A 24,807-nucleotide genomic window follows, 5' to 3' on the forward strand; every position below is an offset into this window, starting at 1 on the left:
GTGTATATGCATAGGTGTGTGTGTGTAGGTGTAAGTATAGGTGTGTAGGTGTGTGTTTGTTTGTGTGTGTATGTATTTGTGTGTTTGTGTGCATTGGTGTGTGTGTGTGTAGGTGTAAGTGTAGGTGCGTGTTTGTTTGTGTATGTATTTGTGTGTATGTGTGTGTGTGTGTTTGTGTGTGCGTAGGTGTACATATAGGTGTGTAGGTGCCTGTTTGTTTGTCTGTGTGTGTATTTGTGAGTGCGTAGGTGTGTGTGTGTATGTGAGTATAGGTGTGTAGGTGCGTCTATGTGTGTGTGTATTTCTGTGTGTGTGTGTGTGCATGAATAAAGTCAGAATAAAAAAAAGTTAAAGAAGAATAAAAAATGTGTGACTGTGAGACTTCAGTTGGAAGAGGGAGGTGCGTGTGTGCGTGGACGTGTGTGTTTGTGTGTGTGTGTGTGTGTGTGTGCGAGCGCGTGCGTGTGTGTGTGTGTGCGTCCTGGCCATGCAGAAATGATGACCCCAGTATTTCTGTGGCCCAGAAGTGCCACAAGGCATCTTTTATTAACTAGAATTTGGCTGAGCTTGACCCATTTGAGATTAGGCTGTGTGTGTGTATGTGTATGTGTGTGTGTGTGTGTGTGTGTGTGTGTGTGTGTGTGTGTTTGTGTGTGTGTGTGTGTGTGTGTGTGTGTGTGTGTGTGTGTGTATGTATTTAACCAACGCTTATTGCCTGCAGCATCTCCACACACACACACAGTAACGTACAAACATGTATGTAAGAGTCACATTAAAACAAACTGTAATTAAAAGTCTATTCTTTCCTTCTCTGATTCTGTTTTCTCCTCTTTTCTCCTCTTCTATCTCTTCCATGCTGGCTTCCCACCATGTGAGCACGCCTTTTTTAATCTACAGCCAGCGGTCCAGAGAGGAGAGAGCAGTGAGGAGAAAGAGGAGGACAACAGCAGGAACACTCTAATATTTCCTTTTCTATTCCTCCTCTGGAAAATAGTTTATCTTCTTTTTTCCCTTTTTTTTGTGTTTGCTAAATAAAAATAAAGACATGTTTTGTTGTTTTTTGTGCACAATGATGAAGAGAAGTACGATGCGGAGGTGTGAAGTGTCTTAGGTTGGTGCAGGGGTGTCAAACATGGGGCTCGTGGACCAGAACCGGCCCAACGAGGGGGTCCAATCCGGCCCACTTTCCTTCCTGTCTTCCTTTCCTTCCTCCTTTTTTCCTCCCTTTATTTCTTTTTTCCCTCTTTCATTCCCTCCTTCCATCTATCTTTCCTGTCTTATTTTCCTCCCTTTTTCCTTCCTTCCCTCCATCCTTCCTTCCTTCCTTCCTCCCTTCTGTCCTTATATCTTTCCTTCCCTCTTTCCTTTCTGTGTTCTTTTCCTTCCTTCCTTCCTTCCTTCCTTCCTTCCTGTCTTGTTTTCCTTCCTTCCTTCCTTCATTCCCTCTTTCTTTCCTTGTTTCCTTCCATCTTTCCTTCCTTTTTGTTTTCTTTCCTTCCTTCCTGTCTTATTTTCCTTCCTTTTTTCCTTCCTTCCTTCTTTCCTTCCTTCCTTCCTTCCTTCCATCTTTTTAATGATCTTGCCCACATGAGGTCAAACTGGACTGTTTGTGTCCCTTGAATGAAAATAAGTTTCACCTTCCTGCTCTAATATTTCCTTCTTCCTCTGGATGGAAGTTTATCTTGTTTTTTTCTCTTTTATTCTTTGCTTGCATTATAAAAATAAGTTATTTTTTTGTTGTGTTTTGTGCTCGACGATGAAGAGAAGCAGGATGCGGAGGTGTTGAAGTATCTTAGGTTGGTGTTTATTAGCAAAGATCTAAAGAAAGCACATCTTCATTCCTGGTGGATGTTTCATGTAAAAAAAAAAAAAGTAGAGAACTGTGAGTGAAGAAACTCATTAAAAGTTTATTTATTATTTAATTGCAACAGGAACTGGAAATGTTTTTATAGCAAGGAACTTTATTTTGGAAGTATTTTGTTCCCACTGTAATTGTGTGGATAATAATAAGGTAATAAAACACATTTATGGTTTTGACCGTCATGTTTATTGTGATGCACATGAGCCTCAGAGGCCGTTGCTATGGCGATGAAGAAAGTCAGAGTGAAATTTACCCCCCTGAATCTGGGTCAGCTGATGCAACTTTGCTAAGTGCTTTATCGAATTTAGCTCCATCACGCTGTCAGCCGAGCGTGCAGCTGAATTTTAGGCTCCATGATGAGATTATTCTTACTTCTTACTCAGGAGACAGAGTTGACAAGTTTTATTCATTTCATGTTTTTTGGTGGAGGAGGGAGGGATGAGATTATTGGCTTTCTATGTCTTAGAGTTACATGAGAAGATTAATACCTCCCTCCTGTATCTGTCTGCTGCACATGAAGCAGCCGGTGACTCATGCAGATGCACAAGGTAGCTTTTGGTGTCTGCATATAGTGATGCAACAGGCTTTCAGTTAAATCCAATGTAGTCTCATCCACAGCGATATTACAAGCTCAGAGCAGCTGGTGGAGTCTGGTGAGCTTTAAGGAAAGATCTGAGGTGTCCAAAATCACACTATATATACCCTATATTAACCCTCCTGTTGTCCTCGAGTCAAGGAAGGAAGGGAGGAAGAAGGAAGGAAAGGAGGGAGGAAGAAGGAAGGAAAGGGAGGAAGGAAGGAAGGAAGGAATGAAGGAAGGAAGGAAGGAAGGAAGGAAGGAAGGAAGGAAGGGAAGAAGGAAAGGAGGGAGGAAGAAGGAAGGAAGGAAGGAAGGAAGGGAGGAAAGGAAAGAAGGAAGGGAGGAAGGAAGGAAGGAAGGAAAGGAGGGGAGAAAGGGAGGGAGGAAGGAAGAATGAAGGAAGGAACGAAGGAAGGAAGGAAGAGAAGACAGGAGGGAAGAGAAGACAGGAGGGAAAAGAAGACATGAAGGAAGGAAAGGAGGGAAGGAAGGATGGAAAAGAAGACAGGAAGGAAAAGAAGACAGGAAGGAAGGAAACGAGGGAGGGAGGAAGGAAGGAAGAAGGAAGGAAAGGAGGGAGGGAGGAAGGAAGGAAGGAAGGGAGGGAGGAAGAAGGAAGGAAGGAAGGAAGGAAGGGAGGAAAGGAAAGAAGGAAGGGAGGAAGGAAGGAAGGAAGGAAAGGAGGGAGAAAGGAAGGAAGGAAGGAAGGAAGGATGGATGGAAGGGAGGAAGGAAGAATGAAGGAAGGAACGAAGGAAGGAAGGAAGGAAGGAAGGAAGGAAGGAAGGAAGGAAGGAAGGAAGAAAGGAACGAAGGAAGGAAGGAATGAAGGAAGGAAGAGAAGACAGGAGGGAAAAGAAGAAGGAAGGAAGGAAAGGAGGGAAGGAAGGATGGAAAAGAAGACAGGAAGGAAAAGAAGACAGGAAGGAAGGAAACGAGGGAGGAAGGAAGGAAGAAGGAAGGAAAGGAGGGAGGGAGGAATGAAAGGAGGGATGAAGAAGGAAGGAAGGAAGGAAGGGAGGAAAGGAAAGAAGGAAGGGAGGAAGGAAGGAAGGAAGGAAAGGAGGGAGAAAGGAAGGAAGACGGAAGGAAGGATGGATGGAAGGGAGGAAGAAGGAAGGAAGGGAGGAAGGAAGAATGAAGGAAGGAAGGAAGGAAGGGAAGGAAGGAAGGAAGGAAGGAAGGAAGGAAGAGAAGACAGGAGGGAAAAGAAGACAGGAAGGAAGGAAAGGAGGGAAGGAAGGATGGAAAAGAAGACAGGAAGGAAGGAAACGAGGGAGGAAGGAAGGAAGAAGGAAGGAAAGGAGGGAGGGAGGGGGGGGAAGGAAGGAAGGGAGGAAGGAGGAAGGAAGGAAGGGAGGAAGGAAGAAGGAAGTAAAGGAGGAAGGAAGGAAGGAAGGAAGGAAAGAAGGAAGGAAGGAAGGAAGGAAGGACAGGAGGAAGGAAGGGAGGAAAGGAAAGAAGGAAGGGAGGAGGGAGGGAGGAAAGAAGGAAGGAAGGGATGTAGAAGGGAAAGTAGTGAATGAGTGAACACACAGCCATAAAATGACTTGAAAAAAATCACTTGAAATGTCGTCATGGCAACAGCAAACACCATGACAAAAACCTGTTGGAAATGTGACGCACGCACAGTTGGAAGCTGGAAATAACCAAAAGTCTCCTCCACTTCCACTTTTTTGCCGTCTAACTAATGGAGGCGTCCCCGTCGGTATCTGACACCCTGGTTAATGAGAACGTTGCCTCAGCTTAACATAAAGACCAGAAACAAGGAGAAAGCAGATTTTTAATGGATTAAGCGCCACACTATTTATTGGCACAGTGACTTCCTGGAGTCTTGTCTTCACTGTGAGGTTGCCGAGCAACCAGCAAAGATGCCAGGAAGTCGGGCAGACCCAGACTAAGCTGCCCTTTCATATTTAGCAGACAGATATGAGAGTGGCGTCTAACTCTCTGCAAAGAAAGAAAGTGAATAAGCACATCTCCCAAAATGTTTAACTATAGCTTGAAGGTCTTGAACCAGATGTTTTCTGATGCAGATGTTCATCTTAAGTACTAATATATTAATCTAGGAGACTTTCATGCTCATTCAAGCCTTCAAGTGCCAGTCAGTTAACATTATAACATTGTCTATGCAAAGATAAACAGGTGTTTTTAAGTAATTACTGTGTGTTAGGAAAGTTTATTAGATGGATTTGTGTGACATAACTTTAAACTTTAACACCAAATTCCAACAATATCCATTTAAATGTTCATGTTTAAAGACAATTCTATGGAAAATGTGGATACTTCAGCATTTTAAACAATCATAAAGGACCATTTCATTGATTTTCCACCTTATTTCAAGCTATCCGGATTAGGGATATAATGCAAAAAGCATGCAGTTGTTGCTAATGTCTTCTGTCTTTCTGGAGCTCAGCTGTAAAATATGTTGTTATTCTGGCACCGGCACCATCACTATTTGGGTGTAAGGAACAATAAAGGCTATTTTAGGTTTGATTTCTAGTCTCCACTTCTAGGTATCGAGGATACATGCTCTATATGCTGCTTAAAAAACTAAACTTCCTTGTTCTCTTCGCTTGATTTGCAAACTAGCAACGTTTCCAAGAGTGAAAATGGCTCCAAAATATGAGTGCAGAGGATACAGGTGAAGAAATGCAGCAGAGAGCAATGCATTCTGGTACATGTAGGCACATTCACGAGCAGGAAAAATCAGCTTTCTCCATCAATACGGCACAAACTGAGGAATTTATCGCTTTAATGAACAACATTTATTATCAACACTGATTAAACATCCACATAAAACATGTCAAAATGTCCCTTTAACCTTTGTGTCGTCCTGCCGGGTCAAATTGACCCCGTCTGTTTTGACTGTTCCTTCTTTCCTTCCTTCCTTCCTTCCTTCCTCCATCCCCCTTTCTTCCTTCTGTCTGTCTGTTCTTCCTTCCTCCCTCCCTCCCTACTTCTTCCCTTCCCTCCTCCCTCTTTTCCTTCCTTCTTCCTTCCTCCCTATCTCCTTTCCTTTCCTTCCTTCTTCCTGCTTTCCTTCCTTCTTCCCCCCTTCCTTCCTCCTTTCCTTCCTTCCTCCTCCTTTCCTTCCTTCCTTCTTCCTCCCTCCCTCCCTCCTTTCCTTCCTTCTTCCTCCCTTCCATCCTTCCTTCCTCCCTCCCTTCCATCCTTCCTTCTTCCTCCCTTCCTTCTTCCTTTCCTTCCTTCTTCCTCCTTTCCTTGCTTCCTTCTTCCTTCCTCCCTCCCTTCCATCCTTCCTTTTTCCTCCCTTCCTTCCTTGACTCGAGGACAACAGGAGGGTTAAGTATTTTCAATCAGCTTCTATAGTTACTAAACTTCTTTTTTATTCTTTGCAACAGAGAGAAAAAAGAAAAACCTGCTTTTTGTCCAACTTCTCCTAATAGAGAATGATGCAACACATTTAAAAGTATTTCAGCAAAGACACAGAAGAGAAGAAACTGACTTTTTACTTTCAGTTTGCAGCTCTGCAATCATTTTAAATTCAACAATTCATAAGAAACTTTTTTTTTTTTTTTTTTTTTAAACAACCTAACATCTATTTCACAAAGATGGCTGGCATCTCTCATGAATAATGGAGGTGATTGGTGCTAGAGACATACACAGGACTCGTTATGTATGTGTGTGTGTGTGTGTATGTGTGTGTGTGTGTGTGTGTGTGTGTGTGTGTGTGTGTGTGTGTGTGTGTGTGTGTATGTGTGTGTGTGTGTGTGTGTGTGTGTGTGTGTGTATGTGTGTGTGTGTGTGTGTGTGTGTGTGTGTGTGTGTGTGTGTGTGTGTGTGTGTATGTGTGTGCGTGCTCAGCAGGCAGCGCAAGGCATTAACCTTGCCAGAGTCTGCGGTTCAATTCCCACTGGGGCCACTTAAGCTAAAAATAACAACCAGTACTCATGGCAGCCTGTTTTATGAAAGCTTTGCACAAATAGCGGTACACATGTGCATGACACCATTCACACACACACATACACACACACACACACACACACACACACACTTGACTTACCGAGGCACTCTCCAGTGACGCCATTGAGGAAAAAGCCCTCCTGGCAGCTGGTCCTGCAGTAGCCGCTGTGCAGGGAGGACAGCGGGGGGCAGGAGGTGCAGTCGGCCTGAGAGGAACCGGAGCAGGTCTGGCAGGAAGGGTGGCACGCTGGGGGGGGGAGGAGGAGGAGGCACAAAGGGAAATGGTCAAATAAGGTACAATATAAGTTCATGAGAAGGAGAGAGGAGACAAGGAAGGAGGCAAAGGATGTACTGTATGAAGTAGAGGAGAGGAAGAAGATGGAGTTGTAGAAAAGTAATGCACATTTTAATCCACTTTACCAGAGGGAAGGAAGGAAGGAAGGAAGGAAGGAAGGAAGGAAGGAAGGAAGGAAAAGAAGGAAAAGAAGGAAGGAAGGAAGGAAAAGAAGGAAAAGAAGGAAGGAAGGAAAAGAGGAAGGAAAAGAAGGAAGTAAAGAAGGAAGGAAGAAATGAAAATAAGACAGTAAGGAAGGAAAGGAGGGAATAAGGAAAGATGGAGGGATGGAAAGAAGGAAGGAAGGAAGGAAGGAAAGAAGGAAGGAAGGAATGAAGGAAGGAAGGAGGGAAGGAAGGAAGGAAAGTGGGCCGGAATGGAAGCCTTGGCGGGCCAGTTCTAGCCCACGGGCCTCATGTTTGACACCCCTTTGATCTATACCATTATGTGAATATCTATTTATATCTATATCTGGTGGAAATGTTTTTCTAGTTGATCTCTTTGTTTCATGTACGTATTTGTGCTAGAAATAGATCCAAGTTGTCTCTAACTTTGGTTCTCTGCCGTTTGCTGCTATAAAAATATGAGCTAAAAGAAGCTAAAAAGCTCCAAAAACTACACACTTGATGATAATTCTTCCCGGCTTTCAAAATTACTCATTTAGTACTTAGCTATTTGATTCGTTGCTGTTATAAAAGGATTATAAAAAGTCACCTGCACCTTAACTTTGCAGTTAAAGTTTACTCTCTTAAAGACAGAAATACAATATTTATTCAGGGTATCTGAGAAGCTTCTAATGAGCCAATCAACACGAGAGGAGAACACAGAGCCCATTTATTTTAGTCTCCCAGGGGGGGAGAAACTTAATCTGAGTCCATCATTCTTCTTCAGCTGTCTACGTATTTGTCTTAAATCTGCCATTTCAATTACTCATCCAAAAGTTTGAAAAAAAACAATTAAAAGATCAACGGCTTTTGTTTTCCTCAAAATGATAAAATTCAGGGTGAAGCTGGTAGACGGCAGATAGACGAGACGTCTTGCTTCAGAATGAGTAAACCGAGCCGAGGTAATGAATGGGAGATTAGAGCAAATGGATTTTCATTAAAGAGGTGGGTCATTGGGGGGGGGGGGGGGGGGTTGAAGAGCCGTCACTAAGCTCCTTTCAGTGGTTAACGTATCGAACATTATTACAGTTAACTAAACCCTCACTGATCAAACTTTAACACCAATCTGTCTTTTTTTAACCTGTTGGAACCTGTCGTTCTCCCGGGTCAAATTGACCCCGTCTGTTTTGACTGTTCTTACTTTCCTCCCTTCCTCTTTTCCTTTCTCCTTCCCTCCTTCCTTCCTTCCTTCCTTCTTTCGTCCGTCCGTCCTTCCTTCCTTCCTTCCTTCCTTCCTTCCTTCATTCTTTCTTTCCTCCCTCCCTTCTACCTTCCTTCTTTCCTTTCCTTCCTCCCTCCTTTCTTCTTCCTCCTTTCCTTCCTTCCTTCTTCCCCTCCTCCTTTCCTTCCTTCCTTCCTCCATCCTTTTCTTCCTTCCTTCCTTCCTCCCTCCCTCATTTCCTCCCTTCCATCCTTCCTCCCTTCCTTCCTTCTTTCCTTTCCTTCCTTCTTTCTCCCTTCAATCCTTCCTTCCTCCGTCCTTCCTTCCTTCTTCCTCCCTTCCATCCTTCCTTCCTCCCTCCTTTCCTTCCTTCTTCCTCCCTTCCACCCTTCCTTCCTCCCTCCTTTCCTTCCGTCTTCCTCTCTTCCTTCCTTGACTCGAGGACAACAGGAGGGTTAAATCAATCTTGTAATAACATCACTGCACTAACCGAGGTAAGATCGGCGGCTTCCCACTACTATTATCAGGGACTCCACACACACACACACACACACACACACATAACAGTCACCACCTTTTCCAACCGTTGCCATCTGGCTGCCGCTACAGGTCGACCAAAACATGCACCTCTACGACTCAGAGACAGCTGTTTCCCACAAAGCCACAAGCACATTAAACATAAAAACCACTAGGAGATGCTGCTATTGATTTATTCACTGTGCACTTTACCACCATCACGATGAATTTGGATTATTTAGTCTTATTTTATATTTGGGTCAGTGACTAATAAGGGTTGGCAAGATGAGCAATTCAAAAATATCTTTAAAAATAGTTTTAAAAGCAGCATCAGGTTTGTTAAAATGTACATTTAGTATTTTTGTTGGTTTTATATCATTTGAAATGAAATTTGCACCATTTTATTTAACCAAAAGTAAGACTGAATGCTCCTGAAAATGTCAAATGGTGTAACCACAAAAGAAAGATAAATATTACATATTTTATCCACCTACAGTGTATTTAAGAGGACTAGACAATTGGACTAGAACAATTGTATTCCATTACCTTTATTTAATATAAAAGTTATAATGTAAGATCATGCCAAACTAGTTGATATGGTGTTTTATTGACAATTTACTGTTTTTAAGCAAGTTGAATTATTTGGTACAAAGTTTTTATGGTTACACCACTTAGACATTTTTGCCATAATCCTTTAATATATTCTCTCAAAATGGATTAAAAGCAGAAATTTGATGCTGAGTCCACAAAAAAAGAATGTGTGCAAGTTATTCATACGTTTATTTTCACGGGGGGAAGGAGGGAATGACGAAGAGAGGAAGGTAGGAAAGAAGGGAGGGAGGAAGGAGGGAAGGAAAAGAAGGAATAAAGGGGGATGGAGGAAGGAAAGAAGGAAGGGAGGAAAGGAGGAAAGAGAGAGGAAGGAAAGAAAGATAGAAGGAGTGAGGGAGGAAGGACAGACGGAAGGAAGGAAGGGAGGAAAGAAGGAACAATCAAAACAGACGGGGTCAATTTGACCCGGGAGGAAGACAGGAGGGTTATAAATGTTCTCATCTCTCCTACAACTTCATACTGGCTCATTAACTGTGTTTTATATGCTGCTTTTGAGAGTTGTTTATAATTTTTTTTTTTTTTTTTCTACGTGGGCAAGAAATATTTGTCGTGAGTCGTGACCCTGCTGTCCTGTGAGTGCAACTAAACCAGAACTTCTCCCAATTATTTTTTTGATCTCCTGTAATATGCAAAAAAACTTTCTTGTGTTTCTTCAAGTGAAAAATATCTTAGTGTCAAAAATCGAAACCACATTTTCTCGCTTATAAACTGTGCAAATGAGTTTCTATGCGGTCAAAGAAAAGTGAACTTTATTATGCTGCGATGCTTAAGACCTTGTGATGGTTTTATTCCTGATTAGGGCAGATCAAGGCGCCGACAGCTGCAGGCTCTACAAACCCAACAACAACAGGGGCTTTTAATTGGGACAAACACTCATGTTAACGATCCCATTGATGTAAGAATAACAATTATCATTATCATTGTCTTACCGTTTTAGAGGCAGCAGCAGCAGCACTGTTAACGATGTGACTGTGTATTTGTCTTTTATGAGGTTGCACAAATAAAAAGTGATCAGCTACATAATGACATTATGAAACATACCAGGATTTGTGTTTGTGTGTGTGTGTGTTCTTGTACTGCTACCTTTGTGAGGACCAGCTTTCAAAACTTTGAGAATGAGGACATTTTGTTGAGTTCTTACTTCTTTAAAGGGCTATTTAAGAGTTTTGGGGGTTATGTATAAGGTTAAGGTTAAGCTGGGGTATCAGCTACATGACAACATTAAAACAAACCAAGATGTGTGTGTGTGTGTGTGTTCTTGCACTGCTACCTTTGTGAGGACCAGCTTTTAAAACTTTGAGAATGAGGACATTTTCTCGAGTTCTCACTTCTGGTCATGTTTAAGGTTAAGCTTGGATATCAGCTTCATATCAGCTACATAACTACATTAAAACACACCAGGATCTGTGTGTGTGTGTGTGTGTTCTTGTACTGCTACCTTTGTGAGGACCAGCTTTCAAAACTTTGAGAATGAGGACATTTTCTTGAGTTCTCACTTCTGGTCATGTTTAAGGTTAAGCTGGGATATCAGCTACATATCAGCTACATAACTACATTATGAAACACACCAGGATTTTTTTTGTGTGTGTGTTTGTGTGTGTGTTTGTGTGTGTGTTCTTGTACTGCTACCTTTGTGAGGACCGGCTTTCAAAACTTTGAGAATGAGGACATTTTCTTCAGTTCTTATTTCTGGTCATGTTTAAGGTTAAGCTTGGATATCAGCTACATATCAGCTAAATAACTACATTAAACACACCAAGATTTGTGTGTGTGTGTGTGTGTGTGTGTGTGTGTGTGTTCTTGTACTGCTACCTTTGTGAGGACCAGCTTTCAAAACGTTTAGAATGAGGACATTTTGTTGAGTTCTTACTTCTTTAAAGGGTTATTTAAGAGTTTTGGGGGGTCATGTTTAAGGTTAAGCTGGGGTATCAGCTTCATATCAGCTACATAACTATATTAAACACACCAGGATTTGTGTGTGTGTGTGTGTTCTCGTACTGCTACCTTTGTGAGGACCAGCTTTCAAACTTTAAGAATGAGGACATTTTGATGAGTTCACAGTTCACAGGGTTTCCCGTAAAAACTGTTGTATATGTATATGTAAAGTGTTTTTCCCAACATGACACCCCCCAAAATAGACTGCTATTTTGGGGTGTGTCATGTTGGGAAAAACACTTTTCTATTAAAGACTGGTTTATTTGAATGCACCAGTAGATATTCATTTATAAGCACATACGCAATAAAAGCTGCTCATCTTTTCAGTTTTGGATATCTTGCTTCAATATCAGCTGCTGTCCCGAACTAGTGTCTAAAATACTTCTGATCATCACACTGAAGCAGCACCTGCGATCGAACCCACCTGCTTTTATTCATTTATATTTCTGTACGACATACAGCATTAACCGGCCTATTTTTATTAGCTGGAGGGTGCAGCATTGTTTATAAGACGTTATAGTTCATGAGTGTTGACGCTCACATCGTTATGTTTACAGTTATAGTTATTGTTCTTATTGTGGACGTGTCCAGATCCAACCTCTCTCTGTATTTTACTGGTTTATAAGACGCACCCCACTTTTAAATGAGAAAATATTGCATTAAAGGTGCATCTTATACACTGTTTTTTACTGTATTTAAGACTTTTGAGGTTAAATTCTGTTACATAACATTAAAAACACACCAAGATGTGTGTGTGTGTGTGTGTGTGTGTGTGTGTGTGTTCTTGTATTGCTACCTTTATGAGGACCAGCTTTCAAACTTTGAGAATGAGGACATTTTGTTGAGTTTCCACTTCTCCACATGGTTATTTAAGAGTTTTTGTTTTAGGGGGGTCATGTTTGAGGTTGAGCTGGGGACTTATGGGAATGCTCACAAGTACAGAGGTACAACTGTGTGTATATATAAATCTATATATGTGTGTGTGTAGGTGTGTGTGTCCGCTCTCACCTTGACACTGCCTGTCCTGGATAAAGAATCCTTGTGGGCAGGTGGGGACGCAGCGGCCCTCCTGCAGGCTGGACGGGGACGGACAGGATGTGCAGTTGTCCGCAGATGGCCCGGTGCACTGCCAGCAGGAGGCGTGACACTCTGGAAAGGACGGAAGAGGACCAATGTTTTATATTCAACACAAAAAATAAAATAAGCTGTGACCCGAGACAGAGAAGGCTCAATCCCCAGCTGAGTCTCCCCCATCGTCACAATAGGAAAAGTGAGTGAATAAGCAGCTTTGTTGGTCTGAAACATTACTGAGCTACCAGTGTTTGGAGAAGAAAAAAGTATAGATGCAGTTATTTTTACTTTTTAGGGCAAAGAATATAAAACTTTTGTATGAACCACTCAAAAACACAAAGCTGTACTTATTCCACATGGGAGGTTGATTCAGTAAAATTGGTCTTTGAAGATATTTTCTATCAGCAACAAAGTGCCTTACTGTTATTCTTGTAATAAACAGCATCTCTTTTATTCCTCTCTCCTCGTTTCCATGGTGATGAAAGATGCACAGCGCCGGCTTTTTTTCCAACTGATATTAAGTTTCTTCTTAATAAGAAGAAAGAAAACTAAATCAAGTGACTTTTAAATGTTTTTTCTGACTTGAAAACTACATTCTTCTGTTATTTGTACAGCACCTTTCAAAATAGTTGTAACAAAGTGCTTCAACAGAGGATAAGAAGACAAGAAAGAAGAACATTTGAAGCAAAAAAACACATAAAATCACTTAGAATCCAAGTACAAAGTTATTAAATGAAAAAAAACTAGATAAATAATTGCAGGCAGGAAAAGGCAGGAACAGTCTGTTGGTACAAATGTGTTAAAAGAAGAGACATTTGCTAGTATGTTTGGGGGTGAGGGCGTAATATACTGTTCAGGATCAAATTTAACCCATTTTTACATCTGAGAGTTGTTAGCATATTTCTCCATTAACCTGAAATGTGATGATTTCCCCTAATGTGACCCACAATATACAGATAACTTGTAGCGTTTTCAACCCATATTTTTACAAGAAAATATTGAAAATTATCATTCAAAAATGTTAATTCTTCACATTTAATATAATTATAGTTTTACTTTCCTGTTTTATGTAACATTAGACGATTATATAGACTTTAAAAGAAATGAACTCTTTCTGTTCTCTGAAAGCTCCATTAAGGATTAATTAAGTTTATCTGTGACTGATGAGGTATTTATGACTAATTATGCAGAAATACTGTGATGGGTCAGAATATAAACAGTATGTGAGGGTTAACAGCAAAGGCTATGTCATATTTGAGCCATATAAAAAGCCAAAATATAGGAGCAGAATGGCACTTAAAGGCAACTAGAGACTCCTTCAATCAGCTGCAGAGGAGAGTTGAGGACATATTGAGCACATACAACAACATAATGCACAGCGCAGATGGCTACAGGACCTCTTTTAACCCTAAAAATGTGCAATACTTCATGCAGTTGGGTTGGATCTTGCTTATATCACAAATGAACGGCACCAGAGTTTAGACCACCTCTTCAAAAAGGTCCCATCCACATCTGAGTGCAATCGCTGTGTTCACACCTGCACAAAACGAGCTGCACCAAAGGGGGTAAAATGCTCCCTTCGGGGTTTGAATCAACTGAACTAAACATAGCAGGTGTGAAAGCATCTTTAAGGAACATATGGTTACAGTAGGGAGAGAAAGTCACCTGAAGGCAGCATGATATTACTAATTTAGTTCCCCTGCTGCAGTGATTCAGGATAAATGTGTCATAACGGCATTAAGGACGAGGAGGTACACACCTAAAAATAGTTGCAGCTTTTTGTATCTGTGACTGAACAGAGCAGCCTCCGCATCTCGACTGTATCTCCTTCTTCCACTATTGGCATTTCACTCCGAGGTAACGTACGAGGCCGGCCGCCAGCTTCACCGTCGATATGAAGTTACGCATTAACGCCGGTGTCAGTGCCAGCTCGGAAAGTGTGATCCAAGACGGACGGCTACGAGCCAACAGAGAGTACCGGCTCAGAGTGGAATGACGAAACATAACACTTCCTTTTTTTTTCTTTTTTTTTTAAGGGATGATGATTTATATCTGAGCAGTAAGTCGAAGGCGAGGAGATTAACCCTCCTGTTGTCCTCCCGGGTCAAATTGACCCCATCTCTTTTGACTGTTCCTTCTTTCCTCCCTTTTTTAATTTTTCCTTCGTTCTCCTACATCCATGTCTTAGGTAAAATAAGACATGATATAGTGTGATAGGAGCTGTTTAGTGTTGTAAAAGCAAAAATATACACTCTCTCTGCTCTCTGAAACATTAATCAAGGTTTAACCTTCCTGTTGTCCTCGAGTCAAGGAAGGAAGGGAGGAAGAAGGAAGGAAAGGAGGGAGGAAGGAAGGGAGAAAGAAGGAAGGAAAGGAGGAAGGAAGGGAAGAAGGAAGGAAAGGAGGAAGGAAGGGAGAAAGAAGGAAGGAAAGAAGGAAGGAAGGAAGGAAGGAGGGAAGAAGGTAGGAGGGAGGGAGGAAAGAAGGAAGGAAGGAGGGAGGGAAGGAAGGAAGGAGGGAGGGAAGGGAGGAAGGAAGGGAGGAATGTAGGAAGGAAGGAGGTAGGGAGGAAGGAAGGAAGGAGGGAGGGAGGAAAGAAGGAAGGAAGGAAGGAAGGAAGGAAGGAGGGAAGGAGGGAGGAAGGTAGGAGGGAGGGAAGAAAGAAGGAAGGAGGGAGGGAAGGAAGGGAGGAAAGAAGGAACAGTCAAAACAGACAGGGTCAATTTGACCCGGGAGGACGACGCAAAGGTTAATCACACATTTATTGATCAGTCAGATCGACTATTGATGCTTTCTAAACACATCTGTGGTTCAACATGTGGTATAAACATATTTTATTGACCCCAAAGAAACTGCGAGGGTGTAAAATATGAACAGTATGTAAGTGTTGCACATTTATTCCATTTAGCTTCATGTGTGAGGAGTTTAGTCACTGCTGCAACATTCTCCTGCAACCAGGATTATTTACCCTTCCTTAGTTTAAATGCTCCACACACTCTTCACCCCAACAACCACAGCTGCCCTGAAACAGGCCCTTCTTTTTCTTTTTTAATGTGGAGCCTTTTGATGTCTGCTTTGGCAGCGTGAAGACAAATAGCTGAGCGGCAGCAGCAGCAGCACTATCAGCTGCGGCAGCTGAGCCACAAACTGACTGAGTGATGCTGGAGGAGACAGAAGGGCCACCGAGGGTTTTAGGGTATATGTAGTGGTGTGTGTGTGTGTGTGTGTGTGTGTGTGTGTGTGTGTGTGTGTGTGTGTGTGTGTGTAGGTTTGCATGTAGGTGTATGGGAGTGTTTTTCATGTAGGTGTGAGTGTGGGTAGGTGTGTGTTTGTATGTGTGTGTGTAGGTATGTGTGTGTTTGTAGGTGTGTGTGCGTGTGTTTGTAGGTGTGTGTGTGTGTGTGTGTATGTATGTGGGTGTCTATAGGTGTAGGTGTGTGTGTAGGTGTATGTGTGTGTGCAGGTATGTGGGTGTGTGTGTGTGTGTGTGTGTGTGTGTTTGTAGGTGTGTGTGTTTCTGTATGTTTGTACTTTTGAGTATGTTTGAGTGTGTGTGTGTGTGATTGTGTGTGTCTGTATATGCGTGTGTGTGCGTGTTAGAATATGTGTGTGTGTGTCTGTATATGCGTGTGTGTGTGTGTGTGTTTGTATATGTGTGTGTATAATTACTCTTAGCTGGATTCTTTCAGACGGCTGTCAGCTGTATCCGGGTGTTGTGTACACACGGCATGACAGCGACTGGCAGGAGCAGAGTGGTGCTTTACCTGAGCCAACACAGTGGCATGTGTGTGTGTGTGTGTGTGTGTGTGTGTGTGTGTGTGTGTGTGTGTGTGTGTGTGTGTGTGTGTGTGTGTGTGTGTGTGTGTGTGTGTGTGTGTGTGTGTGTGAGCCTCAACCTACAAAAACATTTACCCTTTCGAGAAGCACAAGAACCTTGAAAAGTCACACCGGTGTCAGTCGAAACCGTCAATCTGACATCTCATCACCTCCTCCACCTCCTCCCCATAATCCTCCTCCCTTCTTTCCTCCCTTCTTTCCTCCCCCCTTCTTCTCTGTCTAAGCTTAATTGGTTAGCTGAGATGAGAAGACAGCCTAAATGCCTCCATGATTAGGTTTACCACCCAGTCACTCGTCTCCATGAGCAAAATCTCCGACACAGGTTTACGTCTGTGTGTGACAAAGACACACAATCGGATCGAGCCTCCCTGAAACCCCCCCCCCCCCCACCCTTCTTATTGAAAGTCAAAAAACAAACACACACTCAGCCGCATATAAACCTTTGTGTCGTCCTCCCGTCTGTTTTGACTGTTCCTTCTTTCCTCCCTTCCTTCCTTACTCCCTCCTTTCCTTCCTTCCTTCCTTCCTTCCATCTGTCTTCTCTTCCTTCCTTCCTCCCTTCCTTCCATCTTTCCTTCCATCTTTCCTACCTTCTTTCCATCCTTCCTTCCTTCCTTCCATCTTTCCTTCCTTCCTTTCCTTCTTTCTTCCTCCCTTCCTTCCTTTCATCTTTCCTTCCTTCCATCTTTCTTTTTTCTTTCTTTCTTTCCTTCCTCCCTTCCTACCTTCTTTCCATCCTTCCTTCCTTCCTTCTTCCTCCCTCCTTTCCTTCTTTCTTCCTCCCTTCCTTCCTTTCATCTTTCCTTCTTTCCATCCTTGCTTCCTTCCATCCTTCCTTCCTTCCTTCTTCATCCCCCCTTTCCTTCTTTCTTCCTCCCTTCCATCCTTCCTTCCTCCCTTCTTCCTCCCTTCCTTCCATCTTTCCTTCCATCCTTCCATCTTTCCTTCCTCCCTCCCTCCTTTCCTTCTTTCTTCCTCCCTTTCTTCCTTGACTCGATGACAACAGGAGGGTTAAACAGACCTGCTGTCAAGTATTTTCATTAACGGGGGGGGTTAAATGTTTTAATTTGTTGCGGAGCATATTGATTCCTGTACTGCCCAAATTCATGCGTGCAGGCGGCTCCTCGTCTCACATTATCTGGCGCACGGGGGGGGTTCAGAGAATTGGATTTATTACTTTGTTTTGTGCTGATAGGGTCATAATTTAAGGTGGAGGCAGTCGATGAGGTTGTGATTTAGTTTGGGGGGGGGTGTGAGTGCTCCTTGATGCCTTCCATAAATGATCCTCTCGGTACAGTACGGAGTCGATCACTGTGAACGCTACGCAGCAGAAACACAAGTGCAGGGTTATATCTCATTTCCTGTGAAGTATCTAATGTTTTTAAATTTGTTATGGTTGGAGACAAGTCCATTCACCTTAAAAAAAAAAAAAAGAGTATTGCATCGATTCATCATTGCACGCCGATAAACTCTCCCAATGGACATTTTTAGACATTAGTTCTGTGGGATAAAAACAACCCTCTTATTTATTTTAATGAATTAGGGTCATCCGACAAGGTGCTGTGCTGACCGATAACATACATGTAACTGCTCATTCCTGGTGCATGACTTTAATAAAAGATAAAATAATTTAAAAATAATTAAAAAGTCATGTCTGTGAGTATTATAGTGTATGTAGTTGTGTGTTGTATTCTGGTATAATGCTTTGATCTGTTTTTAAATGTATTAATAGCTCCAACTGGACCTCCTGGATCATATTTCATTGTCTAACTGGTGCCTGCATCTTTCAAACACGGGGATTTTATGGTCTAAATACAGCCACAGTCTTTATTTATTCAATGCATTATTCATCCTTGTCAAAAACATTGGATGTATTCATAAGATTATATTTAGCTATCTTACATTAGTTCATTCATTCTTATGTTGCACAGTGCAGCAGAGCCTTGGATGTTTTATAAGAGTTGGATACCGGACTGGAAATGGCACCAATTTACTCCAATAAGAACTGTTTGACTGGCGGAAACACCACAAAGTTTCTATCTTCTGGGTTTGCTTCCATGTTACACGGCGTCCCCCGCTGGACATCACAGATTTTTTAAATAGCTTTTTTCTGCTCGAGGAAAGTTTTACAAATATAAAACCTCCAAAACCTCCAAAAAAATCCTAACATAAAGAGTCATAATTGAACTTGTTTGAAGTCTCCTGTCAGCAGTTTTACAGATGTCTCTTTTTACAATGGGGGTCTATGGGGAAAATGCTTTTTGGGCTGCAGGGGGATTTTTTACGCTGCAATACCAAGAGTGACCACCGGGGGAAAAAATTGGCTGATAGGCTGACCGATGGCGCTTTATAATACATCAATGGTATAAAAAAAAAAAAAAAAACCCTGCTGCCTGCATATAACCCACAATACAACTTGATTCACTCAACTCTACAGATCCAGGTGCGTTATACTAATCTTATACTATCTAAATCTATTCACGAAGATATTTATTTTTACTTTTCAAACTAGTAGTCTTCAGCCCCAACCGACAATGACAAGTAACTATCACTAAAGGCGATTTATCAGATTTCACACAGCTCCCTCTGCAGCCACAGAAAGCTTTAAACACCTGGAAACACACTTATATGTAAAATCAGAGTTCCTCTTCAAACAATGTGTCTTTTCTTTAGTTTTCTATTAAAGCAGCTGTTGTTATCTTTCATTTCTGTTGTCGAAATAAAACAGAATTACAAATTGACACAAACAACAAACCCCTAAAAGCCTGAGAGAAGAAGAAAAAGTTAATGTGTGATAATTGTGAAAAGTGAAACAACACAGTTAACCTCTTTTTGTGTGTGTGTGTGTGTGTGTGTGTGTGTGTGTGTGTGTGTGTGTGTGTGTGTGTGTGTGTGTGTGTGTGTGTGTGTGTGTGTGTGTGTGTGACGGCGTTCTTCGGGGTCTCGACCCGTCTGTCAAAGCGACATTAGGCCTCCTACACGCTACAACTATCTCATCTTCTCTGTCTGCATAAGAGGGCTTCAGACTGAAGAGAGGAGAGAGAGGGATTTACAGCCGGGGAATTTCCTCTCTCAGACATCTGATAGCGTGTCAGCTCCAGCCAAACTTAATGCACATGAACTGTCACGCACGCATGCACACACACACACACACACACACACACACACACACACACACACACACACACACACACACACAACACACACACACACACACACACACACACACACACACACACACACACACTTATACAACAGCCTCCATTGTTCCCCAGCTGTACCTGAACTCACTGACACTCCACCGCAGGGGAAACCACACCTTTGTTACTGAGAATAGGTGAAACATGGACGTATGACTTTGAATAGAGCTTTAATGACATGCCATTTATGGGATTGATCCTCAGCTTTCTCTCCCTTTCTGTGTCTTGAGGCTAATTTGAAGAAAAAAAAAGCTCAGACTAAAAGCAAACTGGATGAGTGGCACTTAGTCGGACACAATAGCTGATGATGAATAACGTAACTCCAAGCTGAGACAGGCTTTTTTCCCTCCTCTGTATAACAAACATAAAGATTTATTTTAGCTTTAACCTGAACACACACCTTTACATGAATTGAAAGAAAATCATTCTTCATCCCATCATCACAGATTAGCTTGACATAATTTATTTTTAACTCACCTCAATGGAATAAGACTTTTACTTTGTGTAAGTGCTGTTTTTATTCACCACTTTTCTTTTTGTATTGTTGTGTGGTGGTTTTATGTTGTTTGAAAAAGCCAATAAAAATATGTTTAACCAGCAAACAACAACGGCTGCAATCAACGCTATAGACTGAAACCAATATCACATAAGAGTAAAGTGACTTAGAATACTTATATAGAGCATGCAACAATTACTTATATTATGGATCATCTGCTGCTCTATTAATCAGTCAATAATAATCATTATTTCACAAAGCACAAGATGATTGTCTAGTATTGTTTGATCAATAGTCCAAAATCTTAAGTTATGCATCATGAACGACAATAAAAAGCATCAAATCCTCAAACTGAGAAGCTGCAACTAGACTATTTGATTAGCACAGTAGCTGCCAATCAATGTTCCTCTGTTTAATTAAAATACTAATGAATGCATTATCTACTAACTCCACACAGACTATATCAAGTTAAATCACTGACACTGAATCTGCACAATGGGTGATGTTGTTTCTGTCCGTCCGGTCTGCACATATGTGGCAGGATTGAGGTCCTAAATTAACCAGTTTGCTCTGGGTGATGCACTTCCTGAGCAGCTTCCCAAAAGTCTTACAGGAGGAGGGCTGAAGGCTGTTATCACCGGTGCAACAACCTGGTGCGGAAGGCAAGTGTCAGAGCATACTAATCATTGGAGGCTAAATCAAACAGATTAAAGTCCTCACAGCATTAACTATCCATCAAAGCAACGAGCTAATCTTTCGACTCAGCTTTCTTGCTTCTTTTGCTGCTTAATCTGACATTTTTCTCCTTTTGATTTTATGTATTTTTTTACTCTGAGTCAAACCACGTTTCTCATTAATCACAATAAAAAACCTTAAACTTGACCATACATCCTCTTTAGCCCATGCATCGGCTCAGTGTTGGTCCCATCCAATCACAGAGACGAATGGTCGTTGGAGGGACACCGATCCAACGACTACCACTCATCAATTTGTAATTGTCTTGTCCCGAATGATTGAGGGAATCCAATACTGCTAATGGCTATTCAATTTCCCACTAAAGTAAACAAACTTTATCTGGGTGTTTGGCTCGCTCTGAACTTTAAGGCAATCTGTTATGAGGAGTAAGGAGACATATCGAGCTATTTCCTACACGGCCAAAGTCTACAACGTCTCAAAAAATCAAAGTGATGCTGATTTAAAACTCGGACTGCAGCAGGAAGATATTTGCATGCTGCTCGAGTGAAAAGATGCAAAATAAGGAATTTGACTTTCTTTATTCAGGCGATTTAAACTGGTTTATTATTAAAAAAGGAGCCCAGAGGTTAAAAAACATCCATTATTCAAAAGGTAAGAGTATGAAAACTAATTCCTGCCTTTTGTGCTCATGGAGAGGTTCTGAACTCCAATTTGAGAACTATTGTGAATTCCAACAAATAAAACCAAGTCTTGGTGAGACTCACTCACTCACTCACCTCCAGGGATGGGAAGGTTACTATGGAAATATAATAGGTTACAGATTACTAGTTACTCTATTTAAAATGTAATAAGTAATGTAACTATTTCAATGATTTCATCAGAGTAATGTAACTTATTACATTTGATGACTTTTCTAGTTTTCTAACCAATGTTTTCAGCTGTTAGGGTAAATGTTCCCTCCATCTGTCCTTCCTTCCTTCCTTCCATCCTTCATTCCTTCCTCCTTTCCTCCCTTCCTTCTGTCCTTCCTTCCTTCCTACTTTCCTTCATTCCTTCCTTCCTTCTGTCCTTCCTTCCTACTTTCCTTCATTCGTTCCTTCCTTCTGACCTTCCTTCCTTCCTTCCTAGTTTCCTTCCTTCCTACCTACTTTCCTTCATTCCTTCCTTCCTTCTGTCCTTTCTTCCTTCCTTCCTTCCTTCCTTCCTTATGTCCTTCCTTACTTTCCATCTTTCCTTCCTTCCTTCTGTCCTTCCTTCCTTCCTTCCTTATGTCCTTCCTTCCTTCCATCTTTCCTCCCTTCCTTCCTTCCTTCCTTCCTTCTGTCCTTCCTTCCTACCTTCCTTCCTTCCTTAGTGTTCCCATTAAGCACCAAAATCTAAGTCCAGCTGTTTTTCATGGATACTGACATGATTTATAAGGGAGATCATTTCTTATAAAGCAACATTTATCTCTCATATGAAATGTATTCATTAGTTCATGTAGATTTTAGAATATAAAATAAAGATATTTGATGGAAAAAGTCAAAAGTCTGGCACCATTTAAGCCCACGTCATGATTTACATTCAAAATATATAAAAAAATATTGATTTCAAATAATTAAAAACATAAATATATGTATTCAATAACATGTTAAATATTAAAAAATGAGGAAAAAACCCTCCTGAGCAAAATCTTAAAGGTCTAACTTCAGATGTAACCTCCATTTATTTTGTAATTAAATGACATAACAACCCTTACATGTAACTAGTTGCTCTGCTCACACAGCAAACAAAGCTGGAATTAGGTAAAAACATATAAACAACAAATTACAACGTTTCCGAAGCTTCAGGACTGCAGGAACCATCAGCGAACAGGAAACTATAAAGACATTCCTCGGAGCAAACCTGCAATCGACACGACGGCTAAACTGTACTCACATCTCGAACCACAGCTGCTGAGTGACTGTAAACAGACAGCGAGGACTTATCTGCGGCACCGTGGGAAATACCAACAAAAAACCCTTCCCACAATGCAACCTGCCTACCAGTATCTCCCGTGTCACTCGTCTCCTACACTCCCCCCTAGCCGCCCCCTCCCCTCCGGCTGCTCTCGGCTTCTGAACGCTTTGAATTCAACTTGAGGAGGTCAGATAAAGGACCGCCGCCCCCTCCCTCACACCTCCAGTCCGGATTTAAGTTTCCAAGATAAAAAATAAAAACAATTGTGTAATACAACACTGAAGGTCTGCATTGTGTTTTCACTCCCTGGAGTCCCAAGTTTGTCTGTTCACGACATGAAAGATGAGCAACACTTGCAACACGGTATAAACCCCCACACCTCCTCCATGAGGCATCCTACTGTAAGACCTTCACTCAAAGTACAATATATCAAGTGCAGCATTTCTACTGTAAAAACATTTCAGAGGGAAATCCAATGTAACACCTTAGTTTAACAGGTATAGTTACTTTGTTTCTCTGCTAAATATTAACCGTTGTGTCGTCCTCCCGGGTCAAATTGACTGTTCCTTCCTTCCTCCCTCCCTCCTTCTCTCTTTTTTTCCTTGCTCTCTCTTTCCTCCCTCCACCCCCTTTCTTCCTTCCTTTCCTCCCTCCCTCCTTCTCTCTTTCTTTCATTCCTCTCTGTTTCCTCCCTTCCTTCTTTCCTTCCTCTATCCCCCTTTCTTCCTCGCTTCCTTCTTTCCTTTCCTTCTTTCCTCCCTCCCTCCTTCTCTCTTTCTTTCCTCCCCCTACCTTCCTTCTTTCCTCCCTCCTTCTCTCTTTCCCCCCTCTCTCCTACCTTCCTTCCTTCTTTCCTCTGTCCTTCCCTCCTCCATTCCTCTTTCCCTTTCTCCCTCCCTCCCTCCTACCTTCCTTCCTTCCTTCCTTCCTCCCTTCCTTCTTTCCTTCTTTCCTTTCCTCTCTTCCTTTCTCCCTCCCTCCTTTCCTCCCTTCCTTAATTCTGTGCATTTATGGATCTCTCTCTCTCTCTCTCTCTCTCTAGTTGTTTCAACCCAGCTAGCTAGGGGAAGCAACATAAAAACCAGATGTTACAGCCAAAGTTAAACAAAAATTATAATAATACAAAACGGAGGAAGGAAATTATCAAAAAGGAAAAAGGGCCGATGGATGCTGCGCCAATCAGCAAACACATATAACCAAAAGAGGACTCCTAAACTGGAGCTAAATGTCTATCTAAACAAAGAAAACAATGAAAATAAGTCTTTCTAGGCCTCGTCTAGTAATGATGTTAAAAAAAAGCCGCTGATTGTTGGATTGAGATTGGAGCGCTGGACGGGGGGGAAATGCCGCACCAATCAGGAACACCGCCACTAGGACTATAGTCTTTGTGTGTGACAGGCTGAAGGTGAACTGAGCTAATTAAATGATTGTGACTGTGAGTCTGTGGGTCGATCCCAGAAGCTGATTGGGAACCGCCTCCAGACTCGCAGCAGTTATAAGGCCAGTTTTCATCCAGCTTCTCTCCCAACTTGTGCCATTGTGAAATGCTTGTAATTTAGCTTGTGTGAAGAAACCAGCCCAAATTATGTAGGGGTGGGTAGCATTTTTGTTCAATTTGGTTTTCTTTCTCTAATTTGGTTAGTGGTTTTGTTCTTTCAGTTGGTAAGTCTAGGTGGTTCAGCTATAGTTCACTTTGAAGCTTAAGATTTTCAATAAATTGCTCAAACTTCATCATTGCTGGTGGTTATTGGGAGTTGGGGAAGAAGGGGGAGTCTCTTTCTTTCACATTGCATCAGGATTTCTCCCGAGACTGTGGCAACGTAACACCTGTCCTGTGAAACCAGACTCCAGAACATTGACTTTTCATGAGGTAAGAAATCTGCCATGTTTTCAGCTTTGTGACGATACATTTTCAGCTATGCTAGCAGCGTAGATTTATGCTCCATTTGGCGATGTCGGTCAGTACACCACTTTCATCCTGACTGAAATATCTCTGCAACTATCACATGAATATCCATGAAATTCTGTAGAGACATTGTGCCCTGAAAATTAATCCCAACAATTTTTGCTTTGGCTTTTCATGTGGCGCCACCAACAGGTCTAAATTTGTACTTGAAACATCTCACCATCTACTTCATGGACTGGCATGAGATTTGGTGCAGATATCCATGGAGCCCAGACAATTAATCTGAATGCCAGATATTCTTTCCTCTGGCATATGTGTGGTTTTGAGTGAAATATCTAAAAAAAATTACTTGATTGATTGCCACGAAATGTGGTACAAACTTTCGTGTCTGTGGCAGATGAGAAAACAGTTATATGGATCATTTTGGAAGACAGTGACCAACACCTGTTTTATTGTTTGGCATTGAAGTCTTGTTGGACATAGTGATAAAGCAGCACTCAATCGTCATAAACCAGTAATTATTAGTAAACTTTTCTATTTCTGGCACAACCAACAGGTTCAAAATGGTACTT

The 24,807-nt window shown here is 41.8% G+C and overlaps 1 protein-coding gene across 1 annotated transcript in view; it reads right to left on the reverse strand.

Moving 5' to 3' along the window:
• The window catches only part of LOC133976778 (extracellular matrix organizing protein FRAS1-like), a gene marked incomplete at both ends in the record, with an annotated part of 58,963 nt that overhangs the window by 20,427 nt on the left and 13,729 nt on the right, over positions 1-24,807 (reverse strand). Inside the window, 2 exons of the mRNA XM_062414976.1 lie at positions 6,469-6,615; positions 12,100-12,240. Of these exons, the coding sequence (XP_062270960.1) occupies positions 6,469-6,615; positions 12,100-12,240 (288 nt within the window). The remainder of the gene's footprint in view (positions 1-6,468; positions 6,616-12,099; positions 12,241-24,807) is intronic.

The sequence above is a fragment of the Scomber scombrus genome, unplaced genomic scaffold (genome assembly GCF_963691925.1).
Source record: "Scomber scombrus unplaced genomic scaffold, fScoSco1.1 SCAFFOLD_209, whole genome shotgun sequence".
Taxonomy (NCBI): domain Eukaryota; kingdom Metazoa; phylum Chordata; class Actinopteri; order Scombriformes; family Scombridae; genus Scomber; species Scomber scombrus.